Source organism: Podarcis cretensis, assembly GCF_951804945.1.
Source record: "Podarcis cretensis genome assembly, chromosome: 3".
Classification (NCBI taxonomy): Eukaryota; Metazoa; Chordata; class Lepidosauria; order Squamata; family Lacertidae; genus Podarcis; species Podarcis cretensis.
Genome location: NC_137172.1, coordinates 51,649,938 through 51,668,571, shown reverse-complemented (window position 1 = coordinate 51,668,571; position 18,634 = coordinate 51,649,938). Strand labels below are relative to the sequence as shown.

The following is an 18,634-nucleotide window of genomic DNA, read 5'->3' as shown; positions in this document are numbered from 1 at the left end:
TCTGTGGTTTAACCCACAGCACCACCCTTTTTTCCACTTAAGAACTTGTAAAATACCAAATTATTGGTTTACATATTGGAGCAGGGGTGGGGAACAGGGTAAAGCAAGTGGCCAGGTCCTGGGTTCCTTAACTGTCTGCGGGCCATATTGGATGAGTGAGTTCTGCCCACCTGTCAATCCCCTGGTGTCACTGTGTCATTTTTTCCCCATTTGTAGCATGACAAGCTGTACCACAAAAGAAAGTCCAGGCCCAGCAAAGTGGGCTTAAAGTTACCACTGATAGGTGCAGACTTCAAGCTCTACTTTCTACTGGGATTAGCTGAACTGCAGAGTTTCTCATGGTGAACTCTATAGTGCAGCCAATCTCAGCTAGCGGGCTCACAGTGCCAGTCAGCTAATTGACAAGGGAGGCTTGCCAATGCATAATGAAGAGGGCACTTTAAGGCTTCTGATGTGCATTGGCAGCCACATCTCCACCTGTCCCATCACCTGACATCATATAATGACATCAGGTGTGGTGTAGGTGGCCACAGTTGAAGAAATTGGCCTCACAGACCAAATTCTGCTGGACCTAATAAGCCTCATGGGCTAAAGGTTTCCCACCTCTGAATTCAGAGGTGGGAAATTCTTATATACAGCATATTTAATTGCAGTTTGGCTATAAACCAGGGGTGGAGACTAGGGAGCCTCCTACTCGCAGACCAAATTTGGCCTTCAAGGCCATTTTTCCTGGTGATATCAGCTGAGGTACTTTGTCCTTCAAGCAAGCAAGGGACAAGCAAGTGGAGAGAATATTAAAGGAGCCAGTACAATATGCCTCAGTCTCTTTCTTTCCCCCATCCAATGCCTGGTTCAAAGAAGTATTTTAAGGAGGTCCATGCTCAGATGGAAGAGTGGGGAATGACTTGAAGCTAACAGTGTTTGAGGCAATCTCTACCCACACATAGATAAAGATAGCTCTGAACTGGAGGTTCTAAGAATCGGCATGGGGCAGGCTTTGAAAGCAGGAGGGATTTGGGCAGGTGAGCGGGGCAACCCACATCTCGTGTGATTGACAGGTGACTTGTTCGCATCCACCTGTCCAAGTTAAGTCCGCCACTGAAAATTTTCCTTTCAGATAATAAGTGTGCACATCTTTGGACAGAAAGTATGGGAGAAGCTATAGGGGCTTCAGGGCAGTTATTATCAAGCATTGGGAGTTGCCAAGAAATTTCTACTCGTAATTATCTAGTCTCAATAAAAGATAGAATCTGGGAGATCTCAAAGTGCTGGAGGATCTTAAGGTAGAAACAAACTCCAAGATCCACATAAACTTAAAGTCATTTTCATGCACATTTAAATAACCCAGCAGGCATAAAAAAAGAAGCCTCTGGCAATCTAAAATGTGTAGATGACCTTAATCTCTGACAGGCTGTTTCATTCCTGGTTAGTTCTGTGATACAGATTAGTGCTTGCCTAATTACGATCTTGTTTTATGCAGAACTCAGTGCTACACTCTCATGCCTACCCAAGGTTCCTGATCTAGGCTTTAGTAACGGGAGGTGTGAAACTAGCCCCCTGTGCCTCACATTCTACTCATTCCTTTATCAACTTCCTGGCTGGGCTTAAGCTTTTGCTAGAGAAATCCGAACTGAACAAGCGTGGAGAAGAATCCTCTTCTCATTGTCCTGCTACCTGCCCACTGCCAGCTATTGTCAAGGGGAGAGGGGTTGAAGCAGGCATAGGCAAACTCGGCCTTCCAGGTGTTTTGGGACTACAACTCCCATCATCCCTGACCCCTGGTCCTGTTAGCTAGGGATGATGGGAGTTGTAGTCCCAAAACATCTGGCGGGCCGAGTTTGCCTATGCCTGGGTTAAAGGATTGCGAGCCTATTTTGCCTAGTTGAAATAGAGAGAGGTAAAATGCAGGAGACAGCTAGCTGCTTCCTCTCGCTTTGCAGGCACCACCCTCCTCATATTTTAAACACAAGTATTGGCAATATCCTTGAAATGCAAACGCTGCTCCGGCGCGGCCGATACCCCTCTCTCTGCCTACTAGGCAAAGGGTCTCCTCTGGAATCACCAGCAGAGAACTCACAAGCAGCTTCTTTAATCCCCACTGGGCTGAGTCCCTCCCCTTTCCAAGCCCGGCCAATCGCGACGCACTCCCTTCCCGGAAGCGGAGACGAGTAACCGTGGCAACCGCGGCGAAGCTATGTCCTTGGCTGCAATTGGTCGATTCAAACGGGCCTGCCAGAAAGAGTGCGGCAGGGAGAAGAGGCTTCCACCCCACCCCTCCTGGACCAGCAAACTTGCAGGATGCGGCCCGGGGATGGGATAAGCCTGAGCTTTGCGTCGCAGCAGCGGATCCGGCAGCTGGAGCAGAAGCTGCGCGTGAGTCTCTGGGAAAGGGGTGCTTGGCAAGGGCGAAACTGCTCCGGCTTAGAGGGGGGGGGGTGACCAACTTGTCCTTGTGGGTAATACACCCTGGGTTTAGCTCCATCATCCCTTCCTTCCTTCTTTCCTTCCCTCCCTCCCTTCTTTTACATAATAAATATCGCAGTGAGTTGAGAGAGGGCAAGAACTCCTGCAGCAGCTCCCTGCCTGCATAATGCCGGATTTACTTATAAGCTAAACAAGCTATAGTTTAGGGCCCCACTCTCTTGGGGCCCCCAAAAAAATTTAAAGGGAAAAACAACTGCATGTACGTTTCCAAAATATAAAAACAAACTTTTGTTGTTGCCAAACGCCAATGTGTTTGCATTATTAAGTTTGTTATGAATAAAAAATCATTTTAAGTTAAAGATTAATAATAATTTCACTATTAATATACTTCTTCTTAATTGTATTTCAGTTCAACAATTACTTTGATGAAATACATATTTTTTATATGCAAATGGCTTTAGATACCTATTAGGTCCATAAATTACCATATAGCATATTATTCAACACAAAAAACAGCAACAATTTGTTGTTGACAAAGGACACCTGGACATATAAAGGGCCCTGTTACCTTCAGTAGCTTAGGGCCTCATCAAACCTAAATCTGGCCCTGCCTGCATTTGCTCATTTTTGAAGGGAAAATGAACCATAGCATGCTGATCTTTCAAATGGAGAACGGAGTTCTGGATCCTGGTTAAGGCCCAAGTGTACTGAGGCTTGTGTGTCAGAGAAACAGAGTTTATATTGAAGAGTTTTGACTGCTTCATTTTAGTACACCAATTAGGACCTGTGACAAAATGTTGCAATGTGGAGCACTCCTGTTCAGCTTTCCAGCCTGCTATCCTTGCCCCATTCTAGGATATTCCATTTGCACCCCTGCTGCCAACACAGACACATTTTGTGGCCACTGAACAGGCTCAGTCCTTATTGGGTTAATGCTGTGGGGTGCCTCCTTAAAGGTCCCCCCAAAAAATATTTTTTTGTACCTGTCTCTTTGGGTCCCCCCTGGGCATTTTGATACTTCCTTCTTGCTTTCAAATGACCCTCTCTGGACTACACTGTTGCTGGCGGTCTCATAGAATCATAGTGTTGGGAGGTACCCTGAGGTTCATCTAGTCCAACCCCCTGCAATGCAAGAATTGCAGCTCATCACACTTGCAACCTTAGCATTGACAGCACCACACTATCCAGTCAGTGGCTTCGTTCATGATTGGAAGATGTAACACTTTGAAGGGGTTCACGGTTCCTCTGTAATTAGTGTGCTGCTCACACAACTGTTTCATATAACATATTGAGTGGAGAGTGAGTTTGCACTTGTTGGTAGCGCCCTCTTCACACTGATCTGCGCAAAGTTTATGTTCATACAAGCTGTGTGCATAGACACTCCTTGTGTTATCTGAACCCTGCTTGATGAAGATATTCAGTATCTGCAGGTCAGGAAGCTGGGCAGCAGGTGCATTCCTCTTCCATATGTTAAGGGTATGTGGTATTTCTGTGCAGAAAGGACTCATGGAAAGTCTTCGCAACAAGACCCCAGTATCATGCCAAACACTTTTGGAACAAGGACGTGCACATTTCAGTGTGATTCTGACATCTTTTGGACAGAGACAATGAGGATGAGCACACTTTTCCCTACCCCATTCATGTATGCTTTTGAAGTTGTTACATTTTAAATACACAAATGAATGGATATTTCCTCTTTGGAGTAGAAGTGAACAAATCTGCTGGCAATCTAATCTATTCCCTTTTGTAATCCCTTCATATTTTCTGGAGCTACCATTCTAGAATCCTAAAGGGCAATGCAGTGGGGCCCATTGAGGCTATTTTCCATACTTCCTTCTCCAATATGTTGTACAGTTGCCAGTGGCAGTTCAGAAATAATATTACTGAAAAAGGGGAAAGCACAAAGAGGTGGATGCAGTGATGGCACACACATTTTTATGGGGAAAGATTTTTAATAATGATTTAGAGCTGTTGTGATTTTTGTTATTAAAATGTTCTGCGAAAGTAGTGACTTAAATCAATGCAGAATAATACTTGGCCCCTGTCTTAAATTGTTTCCATGTTACAGGTGTCAGTTAACCCCCCCCCCCCCACACACACACAAATACTCCCTTCCCAAATTGTGTGATAAGAGCTAAGCTTTAAACTATATATCAAATAGCTGATTTGTAGTGTATACCAAAGGGTTCCTCATACAAATTGTCCCTGAGGCAAGGATGACCAGAGTATTGTAATGTGTGGCTTGGTTCTTAGAGTGATAAACAGATACAGTTTGGGATCGGAGGAGTCGCTTGCAGTAAATTAAATTGGCTTCTTGTATAACTTACTTTATCCATTTAAGTTCAGGCTTCATGTTTTCCCAGACAAAGCAAGAACGGATCATAGTGCTAGAAACAGAAAATGCCCTTCTGCATCTCAAGCTTGCAAAAGTAAGTACAGTATAATGTGCTCCATTTCCCCACCCCACTGTAGTATACACATCTCCCCCAAGCTTTCAATTTCAACTTATTAATGGGTCAAACCTATGTAAATAAACACACTGATCCAGGAAGCATAGTTCCACAATCTGAGTTCACTTTACAAATGACTTCCATCTAATATCCATTGACCACGAAGATGTGCTTGCCAAAAGAGAGTTACTGACAGGTTGCTGGGGAATGGCCATGTCTCCAGGTAGGGCTGGGAGAGACCCCAGTCTGAAATTGTGGAAAGCTGCTGCCAGTTAGTGGAGACAATCCTGGGCTAGATGATTCAGCATAAAGCACCTTCTAATGTTCCCAGGTTTCTGAAAAATGTGTATCCTGCATCTGGTTCCTGATATTAGATCAGGTATCCAGCCAATGGGGACTGAATGTGCTACAACAGGTGATCTGACTGATGCAGATCAGCATAAAACAACTTGGATGGAGATGTATCTTCTTATCCATCTTGCAGCGTTCCCCTGGGTTGCTATGCATATTTGTGTGTATTACTACACCTTTCAGTATAAGCAGAGTAAAAGCCATCTGTCAACCTACAGGCACAACTAAAACATTAATTACTGTAATTATCACCTGACACAGCTCTTCCTGAACAGTTGCTGCTACCTAGAATAGACAAGGGCCTAATTCACAAGTCTTTGGATTTATCTACGAACATTATAATACTGGCTGTTTCGTTTTCAGTCCTTATTATCTCCAGCGTAGAATAGGCATTTTTTTCCACTGCCAGTTCTGTGAAACCACCAGTGTCTGAGAAACCTTTAAAAGATGACAATATGTTGCTTCTTCTTTATAGCTGCCTTAATTTAATTTTCAAGCCATTGTTGAGCATAGTCGACACTTATCCTTGCTGAGGGATTTTGCATCTTGTACTGCAACACTGCTAGAGATTTAGAAAACTTGGAACAGTTGGAGGCTGGGCCTGCATTAGGGCAGACTGCAGGGATTAGTGGTAATAGCAACTGTCAGCCAAGAGGTTCTAATCTAATGTGAGACTGTAAATTGCTGGGTGACCTCATGAAAGTCTCTTGCCCTTGTGGAGGCTTGGTTAACTCTTTAAGGATAAAAACGGGGATCAACTGAAACAAAATAGAACTTGACTGAAAACCAGATGTTGCCTTTTGAGCTCAGCTTCCCTGCGAGTACTTACCAGAATAACATGCTGGAGAAATATGATGACTGCAGTGCTTCAAAGTCTTCACATGGATCTATTCAGGAGCTTACAATTTTATCTCAGATGAAACCATTTGTGACATGGACTGCTTGCATCTTGACACTTAGCTTGCAAGAAACAACCATCGAAGGCAGGTAGCAGCTCTGGCGCACACCAAAAAGACACTGACTGGCCTAGCCAGAAAGGGATGGTGAGCAGCTGAAGAAATGACTTGTGCTTGTATCTGGATACTAAGAGGTTGCATTTAGCTGTAATGGCAATAGATCTAGTTTATTGGGGGGGTGATTTAAACCATAATTTTTCCACCGCTGCCTTCTCTCATTACAACCTCTTGTTTTAATGCATATGTTGTGTAACATAATACTTCCTTTCTGTCCCTTTTGAACCTGCTGTCAATCATTTTCACCCAATTGCCTACAGCAGTGGTTCCCAACTGGTGGTCCACAGACCCCAGGGGGTCTGTGACACCATTCACAAAGCAAAAACTACCATAGAGGTATCAGTTTTCAAAAGTAGGGGGCTTAGTTTTTTAAAAACAGGAGGTTCGCAATACTTAGCTAATTGTGAACTACTGGCCTACAGCATTTACTCTGCTTTTGATCATAGCCAGTCACCTTACTGAAAAAACAACCACACACCAGAACCTTTTATTTGATCTTCAGCTGTAATCCACAGACCACTTCAGAAAAAGAACAATATCAGATCCGTTGGCCTTTTCAGCAGTAGGGTATGCAGGGGGTAGCAGAGGCTTACTATGGCTTACAGCTGTCATAAATGCCTGCATCTCATCAGATTTGTTACATGAAACTTAAAAAAGAAATTGTCAGGGGACTGACACAGAAGCACCTCACACAGGGCACGGGAGCTATGCAATAGAAACAATTTTGTGCACAGCTGCATATGTCTTGATGGAAATCTACCAGAAAAAATTAATGTATGTATTGAGCATGAGAGTTTCTACATATTGGAAAATATACCAACCTTCATTGTCCATGATATTGTGGAGTAAAAGATTAAATGACAACAGACACTTGGAAAGTGGCAAGAATGTTAGGGTTAAATGAACTCATCTGCTCTCAAAATTGATTTTCATTTCCCCTCTCTTATGAATAGAAATGGGATTTCAGAACTTTTTAATATAAGAAGTCAAATGTTAATCAATTCATTGTGTCTACAGCTATAATCTCCCACTGCTGACTTAAGTGGAAGACTGTCATTCATTCAAATAGACAACCTTTTGTGAGAACCTAGTTAGAAGCTGAAGGTGAACTAACATTTCATGCATAAAGGAAAATAGAAAAACTAGGGGTGATAGAAAACCATTGCTTCATGTGAAAAATTTCAGTTCCTCACATCCAGCCTTTGCATAAAAATACAGTGAACTTTTGTGGGTTATAACACTTGACTTTCTGAATGTTTACATTTTATGTTGTTGGGCTTTGTAGAAATATCCAATTGCCAGTCTATTTGTCTTTTAGAACTATCTGGGTTTTTTATTTTTATTTTTAAACAGAATCAAGGAATTATTGGGAAAATCTCAGGTGAAGAAGCAAATGATAGCTTTGCTTATTACAAGCAGCAGAAGTGTCATGGAAGTGTCAGATCCGTTATAATCCAGCTGCATGAAGCCATACAGGTAAAAGCACTAGCCCTAGCCCTAGCCCTAGCCCTAGCCCTAGCCCTACTTACAAGCAAGCTTGTTTTCTGCTGCTCCAGAGGGTAGGACCCAAACCAATGCATTCAAATTACAAGAAAGGAGGTTCTGACTAAACATCAGGAAGAACTTTCTGGTAGTAGGAACTGTTCAATAGTGGAATGGACTTCCTCCGGAGGTGATGGACTCTCCTTCCTTGCAGGTTTTTAAGCAGAATTTGGATGGCCATCTGTCATGGATGCTTTAGTTGAGGTTCCTACATTGCAAGGGGGTTGAGCTAGATGACCCACAGTTCTATTCCACCTGGGAGTAAGCCCCATGGAATTCAACAGAACTTATGCTCCACCATCAGAATTTGAAAGACTGTACGCAGAGAATTTTTAAAATGTAACTTGACCTTTAGGAGCCTCTTATTATTTTGTTGTTTTTCTTCTTTTCTAAAGGTCTTGGGTTTGGGCGCAGGTGATTTAATTGATTGATTAGACAGTTTTATACCACAAAGCAGTTTACATGAAACATCAGTAAATTATTATTTAATCTGAACGTTGACTAAAATGGGTCCAGATAATTCTGCTGGAAGAAGCCCAGTATAAATAGTCCCCAGTGGGAAATCATATTGCTTGTGAAACACCTGGACGGAGGATGGGTTACAGTTATAATAAATAATACATGCCCCCACAGCTTACCTTGGGAACAGTTCGCATGCAGTTCCAATATATACTCACACTGGGAATCCTAGTGCAGTGATATTTTGTGAAAGGTCGTATAAATCCCATCTGAGTTAGTAGAAATTAAATTAGTGTAGAACTGCAGCCATAGGGAGGAATTAAAAGTTGCACCAAGGTAAGTGTTCTGTCAGTGCAGGAATTTCAGCTTGCCAGACAGAATGATCTCCTCTCTTCTCTCCATGTGCTGTTCTGGGGGCTCTCCCACCCCATTCTTGTCTGAACCTCCTGGCCAGATCCAGTTCCCAATCCCTGCAATAAGGGGATAGATAGATGATAGATAGATAGATAGATAGATAGATAGATAGATAGATAGATAGATAGATAGATGCTGGATAGATATATGAAGCTGCTCCTTTGCTTTTTCTCCCCCAATACCCTAAAGAGTGTTCATAGGGAGGTTGATGGTGCTGTGGTCTAAACCACTGAGCCTCTTGGGCTTGCTGATCAGAAAGTTGGCAGTTTGAATCCCCACAATGGAGTGAGCTCCTGTTGCTCTGTCCCAGCTCCTGCCAACCTAGCAGTTCGAAAGCACACCAGTGCAAGTAGATAAATAGGTACCACAGCAACGGGAAGGTAAACCGCGTTTATGTGTGCTCTGGCTTCCATCATGGTGTTTCGTTGTGCCAGAAGCGGTTTAGTCATGCTGGTCACAAGACCTGGGAAAGCTATCTGTGGACAAATGCCGGCTCCCTCGGCCTGAAAGCGACATGAGCACCACAACCCCATGGTCGCCTTTGACTGGACTTAACCATCCAGGGGTCTTTTACCTTACCTTTATCTTAAATATTGTTCTTTCTGTTTCTTAAATAGAAACTAAAGCAAGAAGTGAAGAATCTCCGTTTGTCTGCCCTCACATTCTCCAGAGATGTCCAGCATCATGGCAAAACTTACCTTGGTCAGATTTTGGCTGCTGTCCAAAGGCTTCAGATGCATAATGAGGCTATGCAAAGTAAGAGATGAGCACCAGTGAAAGCTTATCAGGCTGGCATCTAAGGCACATGAACCATATGAGCAGTGCCACCGTTGGTAGCAGCTCACAGAATTTGCAATGAAGGTTCTGGCTTTGGGTTGAGGGGCAACTTTTTACCGCTGCCAGGACTTTACACAAAGCAGGTGTACTGCACCAAGAGCATACTGCATCTCTGGTACACTCAAGAGTGGATGGGTTGTCTTCCTGTCCCCTTAGAATAAGAGTTACAGGGGTCAGGCAAAAGCACCTAGCCATAACTGAAGGTAGTGATAAGGTTAAAGCTTACTGGGAAATGATAATGGGAAATGATAATGAAATGGGAATGATAATGGGAAATGATAATGAAATGAAAAGGATGTTTAAAATAACCTTTGTAAAAAACCCAGAAGCTTTTCTTTTGGGAATTATAGGGAAAGAACTTCCTAAAATATATAGAAACTTCTTAATGTATGCTACTACAGCGGCAAGAATGTTACTTTCCCCAAAATGGAAAAAGGCAGAAGTCCCAGCAAAGGAAGAATGGATACAAAAACGTACGGAATATGCAGAAATGGCAAAACTTAGCGGAAGAATAAGAAATCAAGATAACAATTTTTTTAATATAAAAGAGTGGAAATGGTTTGTTGAATATTTACAGATAAATTATAAACAGATAAAAACATAGGCAGGATTATTATAATAACCTGCAGTTTCATAAGAGTATATATTTAAAGAAGATGAAAAAATGAGCAAATTAAGTTAATTTGGATATGTAGAAGATATTAAAAACAAATTTAAGGAACCGCAGAAAGGGGGAAGGAAGTCAGGTTTTGAAATGCCAAAATGATTGTAAAATTAGTGAAATGTGTAAAATTAATGAAATGTATAAACTTGAAAAGTATAAATTAAAAAATTAATTTATTTTTTAAAATGAAAGTAGTGATGAGGTGGAGCATGTTTCTATGGAAACTGGACAATGGGCCAGGTCTGGGCATCCTGTGTTTTTTAAATGATGCTGGAGAATGCTGTCTATGGCTGCCAGCCACAATGCCAATGGTCTTCCTTCACTGTCAGAGGCAGTAGGCCTCTGAAAACCAGTTGCACAAGTTGTCACAAGTGAGGAGAGCACTGTTGTATTCATGTCAGCTGCTGTGAGAACAGAATGCTAGCTAGATGGGCCTTTTGCCGGATTGAGCAGGGCTCTTTTTATGGCCTTCCATTAGACTCAAATTCCTAATTGCACCAATCAGAATTGCCAAAAGTCTAGGATGATGGGAGTTGTAGTCCAGCGACATGTGAAGGACCACAGCTGCCTTACCTTTAATATAAGCATTGCCCAGGTACTTCGGATGCTCTCAGGCCCATGCCTGAGGGGGAAATAGTCTAACAGTTCTGTGAACATTTGTGAAAATGTCTTTTCAGCCTTTCAGACCAGAACCTTTGAACTTGAGCAGTCCTTGCATGAAGTAAATGAGCGATACCAGAAAGAAAAACAAAGGAGAAAAGTACTTCATAACAGTTTAATTGTAAGTGTTCTGGTAACTGAGTCTGCAATGTCTTTTAAAAGAACTGCATAAATATGAGAGTTGCCAGTGTGCAACTTGAGATGACTTTCCAGTTCCTTTTTATCAGTTCCTGTATCTGCATAGGAGGCTGTGCTCATGGCTTCTCTTGCCTGCTCTTTCCAAGGCCTGTTGCCTTCCCTTTATTGCCAGCTGCCTCTTCAAACTGTGGGGCTTTTAAAAGAAACGGTTGGGTTGTCTGAATTGCAACCTTTTAAAATATTTATTGACTTTATGTGCTGTGTAAGAACATTTACTTTCCCTAGTGCATCAGTCAGATTACAGTGGCTAAAAAAAATGGGGAAAGAATAGCAGATTAAGGAGATTAAGACCATCATCTTTCATCAAAATCCTGGTCTGAGGCAGTGGCGTAGCGTGGGGGGTGCAGGGGTGCCGGCAGCACCAGGCGCAACATCTGGGGGTTAGGGTTAGGGATAGGGTTAGGGGGCGCAAATCCAGGGTTAGGGGGCGCAAATTACTTGCCTTGCCCCGGGTGCTGACAACCCACACTACGCCACTGGTCTGGGGTAAAACCAACTTGGACACTTTTTCACTCTCTGTGGTAATTTAATGAGGCAGAGCTTCAATAGTCATGAGGCAAGATAGCAACACCACAACTTTCTGTATTTTCTTACCGCATCTGAGTCACACCATTTCGTTCACGAGTTTTTAAAACTGCTGACTATGTTTCTGCGTTGCATCCTCAGGAACTAAGGGGAAATATCAGAGTCCATTGCAGGATCCGCCCACTGTTACCATTTGATACACCTCCTGGAGAGTCAGACTTAAAAGACAGGTAATTTATTTCATGAATATAGTTATGTTAACTGACACTCGGATGTCTTTCCGGCGCCAGGAAAAGACCTTTTTATTTTCCTAGGCTTTTAAACTTTTGTTGGTCTGTTTTATTTGGGTGTTGCTTTTATAGAGTTGCTGTTTTTGGCTGAATTTATGGGTGTTAGATATTTATTGTAAGCCACGCAGATAATGTGTTTGAAAGCTTGGGTACAAATCTGAATCATAAACAGTCTAATTGTTCTTCTATTTGAAAATGTTGGTTAGATTCTGCATTTTTACAAACTTTGGAAGACATTTCCACTTTACAAGTAGAATCTGCAACAAACATGCATTTTATCCTCACACCCTAACAGGAATGTTCCTGTTAAGAATTCCAGCCAGTCAGATGTGTTCTCCTCCAAGGCAGTAGTGGGATCAAGCAAGGCAGTTTACTCCTCTGTCTCCCTTTTACCCATTTTTCCTCAACCAACATTAAACATTCTTTAGCTCTTGCAAGCCATTGAGCACGATGAACCCTCTTTCGGCTGAGGAGGTTTTTTGGGGGTGGAGGGGGAGGTTGTCATGTCCCTTTTGGTTTTTAAAAATGTTTTGTATTTTTCTGTGCTCATGGGCTCATCCAGGCATGTTAATGGTTCCCTCTTGCTTCTCCAATTCTGTAGGCACTCAACCATCTGAATTCTCTGTTAGAGGAAATTAGGGTGATTTTTACTCATGTCTCCTTTTATAGCCTTCCAGCTTCTTAGATCTGAAGGATTCTGACATCACCATTGTTGGGTTCAGATTACAGGAGGTAACAACGTGTTTGGGCTCTGACACGCAAGCCCTGCCCCCAGCATCCCCATACATGTGGCCCTCCCCACTCCACCCCCAACCTTCCTCAGGCTGATCAAGGAAGAGCTGCAAGAGGGCTTTTATTTGCCTTTCCTTGGAATGTCATGCATGACTGGGGACCCTGTTTCATGCCCCTGTCTCCATTCATTGATTCAACGTTTTGTCTTTATCTTCTGATTAGCTTTCATGAAGGTGGAAGCGCCTCTGAAACATCCTTTTGTATCCTCTGAGCTTGGCAGATCTTGTGCATAACTCAGTATGGAAGATGCTGTGAGGGCAGAAAAGAAAGCTGAGATGCTTTCTGCCTGGCTTCCTCGCATAATCCTCCCCATACTCCAGGCTTGGTGGGGCCCCAGGAAACTGTTTGGGGGGCTGAACAAAGCCCTTTCCAGACTGCTAGCTATATTTTTTCCTTTAAAGAAAGTAATGGGAGTTTTCTCCCCAATGAATCTGTGAGTACACTATCAATACAGACAATGAAAGATGGAGCCACAAAAGTGATATTGAAAGTAAGCAATTCCCCTTCCTTATTGGCTCTTCCAGGTGACCTGCTTGTTGAGCATGTATCCTGATGTTCATGAAAGCTACATCATAACTGGTCTTTTGTTCTGATTTGTTTATGGTCTGGTTAGATGACAGTGATCAATCATCCTGCATTCATCCTGATTTCCTTACAGGGTGCTTGTACATCTTCCCATTAATCATGTCTTCCTTTCACACACTTTAATGCACATCCTTGTCACTTTGCAAACTGCAAGAAGTCCCATTCTTTTCGAAAGTGGATCTCTTGGGTGACAGAGCACTTTAATATACTTTAATTGTGCAAACTTGAATCCCTGCTGCAAAACATTGACAGTCTGGAGGCACCCAGAATGACTATATTGAGTGTTTATGTTTTTCTTACGTTGCTCACCAACCTGTCTTGCTGTTCAGGTTCCATTAACTCAGACATCATTTTCCCATGTCACATCTCTCTCGAAGGTTGAAAGAACAGAAGGGATAGCAAGCCTATACTGCTACTTTATAATCTGTTGCTTTGTAATCAACCCTGATGTAGGGAAATCAATCCCAGAAAGCCACAAGAAGTGTCTCTTTATGTTTGCTTGTATATGGGTTTAAGAAGGTTGTATTTATTTCTGTTTGCTAAGGTTTGGGAAGGGGGGGAGGAATAAAATACTGCTGTGATTTGAAAAGCAATTACAACTAAGAGGAGAGCTGTGTAATCTAGGATTTTTATGGCTCCAAGGAACACGATTGTTTTTCTGAGGCTCCAAATAGTGGTACGTTTATCTGCAAAACTGCAGCACAAAGCAGAGTGGTCAGTGCTCCAGAACAGGTCTAAGCATCCTGTGTTTCTCTGCTCTCCCCATACATTTCTCAGCAAAACTTTCTTTTCTCCCAGCACTTACACAGGTAGGTCCACACAGCTACAGCTGCAGACTCACACTTCCATTTCCTTTAATGTAGTACTCTGTTCTTCATGTTGTCCAAGTTGCTAGAACTCACACTGTGTTACGAGCTGAGGGTGGAATTCAGTGTAGCGCTAAGGTGTATGCATGTGAGGAACGAGGTCCCTTGGCACCACAGGATTGTCCCCTCTCTTCTCCCTGTGCCACCTAAACTTGTCCTGGGCATTCCCTCACATCTTCAGGAGCAGATTTAGGGGGGAAGGATGGGGGAGAGCGGACCTTGTTTTCCATACGCAACAATTAGTTGACTCCTTCCCATAGTTTGAGCTTGCATGTTTATTGTTTTACATTTGGAAATAGCAGCTGGGGGTGGGCATTGATCAGAATTCAGATCATAGAGGGGATAGAAGGTTTTTAAAGCCATTTTAACCCACAAACCATGGTCCTGACAAAGATCCTCCCCACTTGCTGTTTGTTTCTTTCCAGTAACTGCTCCCAACAGTAGAGGAGTTTTGTGAGCAAATTCTGAGACGGTTGCTGATGACCCAAATGGGTTGGGTAACATCTCTCTTCACATGATGGCGGCAGGAGAAAAGCATCTATACCCCACGCTTCAGCCTGAAAAGCTCTCAGGGTGGCTTGCATATCAATAAAAACAACACTGCCCCTGCCCTCTGTCTAAAAAGGAAGGAAGAGGAAAACATGCATACTCCACAACCAAATTCTTAATGTTGCAAGGTTCTTATAATGACTAGCTTGGATGGGAAGAGACTGCTTACAGTACAAAAGCAGACCTTGGTGAGCCCTGAGAAATACTCTTCCTGGAAGTGACTATAATGCTGGAAGTTGTTGACCTTATAGGGTGGGTCTTCACTTGGCCTAGCTGGAATTGCTTCTTGTAAGTCGCATCATGACAGGGAGACTCATACTGGCCCAGCTGATGCCACCATTCTCAGAGGAGATGGTCCTCTCTTTCTCCTCAGAGGACAGCTGAACCTGATAGTCTCTAGGGGAAGCAGCAGCAGCGAATGAAGGTGGCTGTTCTTGTTTGGATACCATCTGCGTATTTTATTACCAGGAATATGGCCTCTGCTTTCCTCTGTTCTGGTGAGGCAGTCATAGTATTCAGAGCTCTAGGGAATTTTATTATGTAAGGAAAGGGAAAAGGTGGTGCACATGGTATCACAACTATTTGGCAATTTCCACACCTGGGGTCACAGTCTGAGCTTAAGACCATTCCTGCAGCTTGCTTATCTTTGTGCTTATTCTAGCCCTGACTGTGTCTCTGCCTCCTGGTTGTCAGGTTCACTCCAAGAGTGAGTAGCAGTCAATGTGAGCCTAGGAGAATAATCAGAAAACTCTTCCCCATCTAGCCAGAAGGCCAGCATAGGTTCTACAGGAAGAAGCAAGGGGCACACATTTTGCCATTAACCTGTGGCATATCATTGGGCCTTAGGCCCCTAGGTTTCTTGGGCATTTGTGCAATTGGCTGTTTTGTTAAATTTTATGCAAATTGCTGGTTGTGTTCTTTTTTGTTGTTTTGTAAGTTAATACATTTTGTTGTCAAAAAGGCAGAGAAACATCCCAGAAAATGTGGTGTGTGAAGCTGATGATGTGAGTATATTTAAGTTTCTATGGCTTTTAATGCTTGTGTTTTCTGTTTTTATTGCTGTAAACCGCTAATCCCTTGTGGGATAAGAATGAGTGGACCGTGATATCTTCACTTTCCAAGAGCTTTGCATTCTCACATGCAGCATTCGCTTTATGACTGACTCCCCACCCCCCTCTGATATCCTGAAGGCTTGGACTATTGATGTTACGCTCCCCATTTCTCCATCACACTGTACAGCCTCCTTAGTGACTGTGGCTAGGAAGTTATTTCTGGCATTGTGAAGTGAGTTCTGGCCGTCCCTTGCTAATCATTTTCTTCTAGCATATCAATGTGTAAAAGGCTTTGTTTGTCCTCACTGTACAGTGGTGCCTCGCAAGACGAAATTAATCCGTTCCGCGAGTCTCTTCGTCTAGCGGTTTTTTCGTCTTGCGAAGCAAGCCCATTAGCGGATTAGTGCTATTAGCGGCTTAGCGGCTTAGCGGCTTATCGGATCAGCTGATAAGCGGCTTAGCGGCTTAGAAAAGGGGGGGGGGAGGAAAAAAAACCCGCAGGAACTCGCAAGACATTTTCGTCTTGCGAAGCAAGCCCATAGGGAAATTTGTTTTGCGAAGCGCCTCCAAAACGGAAAACCCTTTCGTCTAGCGGGTTTTCCGTCTTGCGAGGCGTTCGTCTTGCGGGGCACCACTGTAACTCTGCGTGTGCATCTGTGTATGTGTAAGGGGTTACAGTCATACCTTGGAAGTCGAAGGGAATCCGTTCTGGAAGTCTGTTCGACTTCCAAAACGTTCAGAAACCAAAGTGTGGTTTCTGATTGGCTGCAGGACGCTACTGTAGCCGATCAGAAGCCCCATCAGACATTCGGCTTCCAGAAATAGTTTGCAAACCGGAACAGTCACTTCTGGGTTTGTGGCGTTCGGGAGCCAAAATCTTTGAGAACTAAGCTGTTTGAAGAAAAAGAAAAATTTTGTAATCTTTAAATTCTTAATAAATATTTTTTTTTTTTTTTTAAAAAGAGAGAACTAAGCTGTTTGAAAACCAAGGTACGGCTGTATTCTTATTCCAGTTTTTCAGCTAGAGCAAGGCTGAGAGGGTTACTTGTGATGACACAATGATATGTGAGCATTCCCAGCATTCGAATCCAGCGCTTGGCCCACCAGATCACATGCCTGAGTTCTGTCAGTGGCACTTCAGCTCCAATAATAAAAGTTATTTCCCGCCTTAAACTACTTGTAGTTGCTTCACTGATGCCTTGCCAGAGGCTAGAAATACAGTGTCTAAAATGTCGCTGCCTACCAAGCCTTGCTTTCAAGTGCATTAAAGGGAACCTGGCTTAAATCCATCAAAGCAGGGGGGCTTGAGAGCTGAGCTGCACATCCAGATGGCATTCCAGCATTAATTAAGCCCATTACCAAGAAACAACATTGGAAAGGCATGGAGCTAAGATGGAGTTTTAAATTCAGGTTTTGCGGTAATTTTCTTGACTATTAGGGCTTCGCGTCAGATACTCTTCATTATTTACACTTCATGCAAGTGTTCAGCCAATTTTCCTTTTATGGTAGCATATAAAATGCAGCAAAAGAGCACATGAACATATGTAGCTGTGTTATATTTGCTCAGGCCTTCTGTCCACCTAGCCCAGTGCTGTCTGCCTGGCTTGGCAACATCTGTTACAGGATTTCAGATTGCAATCTTTCCCATCATTTCTTTCTTCCTTTTGTGTAAGTGATGATGCTGGGGATTGATCTTGGGGTCATCTGCAGGCAAAGCACCTTATCCACCACTGAGTTATGGTGCTTCCATGCATTTGATTTACTCTGTCCCCTATACAATCTAGGCATGTACTTGGATCCATTCAAACACAGGCTTAATGGGCTGTTTTGGAGGAGGGTGTTAAAAACAATAATACTACTTTTTAAAAAATAATAATACTTTGCATACTTCTGCAGACCTAAGGCTTTCCCAAAGCATGTTGATACTTCACGCTTGTCTCTCATTTTGACTCCACCCACCCCTGTTAACTCTCATCACCTGAATTTGCTATTTATCGTATGGAAATCATCCGTGCAAATGCTTGATTTTGAAGATTGCATTTTAGAATATGTGCTTTTGACACTGACCAAACGGAAGGTTCTGGGTTTTGATTCACAGAGTTCAATTCATCTAGAGTCTAGATTCTAGACCAACTGCTGAAATAAAACATGATATCCTCTAGGGCTGAGCGATGTCTGGTTTTCAACATGGTGATATATCACTAACTAAACATCACAATATACTGATATATCACAATTTCTTTAATATGGATGGAACTATGTAGAAGGGAGCAGGGTAATGTCCTGGCAACTGCTACTACTTTAGGTTCTAAAACTACATTTTTACTTACCTTTAACATATTGTTACAACTGTTATTTTATAGTAGAGTGCAACAGGGATGGCAAAAATCATGAGAGAAGCGATGACGGGCTTCACGGTTTTCTCATACAGTAGAACCTCGTGTTACGTACCGTCCTCCTTGCGAATGCTGTGGGTTACGAGCTCCGCTAACCCGGAGGTAGATGCCCCTTTTTGCGAACTTTGCTCTGTGATATGAGCAGAAGTCGCATGTGGCAGCAGTGGGAGGCGCCATTAGCGAAAACGCGCCTCATGTTACGGCTTAAGAATGGACCTCTGGAACAAATTAAGTTAATAACCGGAGGTACCACTGTATTGCATTTTTTTTGTTACGTAGCACACACACACACTGTGATTCGCGATATACCACCATGTCAAATATTGTGAAACCGTTACCGCAACGTGGACCGATTTTGGGTGATGTATTGATACATCTCCCAGCCCTAATAGCTTCCACCAAATACATACCTAGCAAATCCTTGACTAAGGAAGGAGATTCTTCAGTTAGAGTCAGAAACTAGCATCACTGGGACACATCCAGCACTTTGTTACTTACCATTTGGACTCCTAATGGCATTTGCGTCTGAATCAGTAGAATGTAGATGAGGGCTGGTTTGGTGTAGTG

At 42.9% G+C, this 18,634-nt stretch overlaps 1 protein-coding gene across 1 annotated transcript in view; it reads left to right on the top strand.

Moving 5' to 3' along the window:
* The first annotated feature begins 2,209 nt into the window (after window positions 1-2,209).
* The window catches only part of KIF25 (kinesin family member 25), a 38,870-nt gene continuing 22,445 nt past the window's right edge, over window positions 2,210-18,634 (top strand). Inside the window, exons 1-7 of the mRNA XM_079971359.1 lie at window positions 2,210-2,373; window positions 4,788-4,853; window positions 7,592-7,714; window positions 9,271-9,409; window positions 10,832-10,935; window positions 11,679-11,767; window positions 15,581-15,623. Of these exons, the coding sequence (XP_079827485.1) occupies window positions 2,299-2,373; window positions 4,788-4,853; window positions 7,592-7,714; window positions 9,271-9,409; window positions 10,832-10,935; window positions 11,679-11,767; window positions 15,581-15,623 (639 nt within the window). The 5' untranslated portion in view covers window positions 2,210-2,298. The remainder of the gene's footprint in view (window positions 2,374-4,787; window positions 4,854-7,591; window positions 7,715-9,270; window positions 9,410-10,831; window positions 10,936-11,678; window positions 11,768-15,580; window positions 15,624-18,634) is intronic.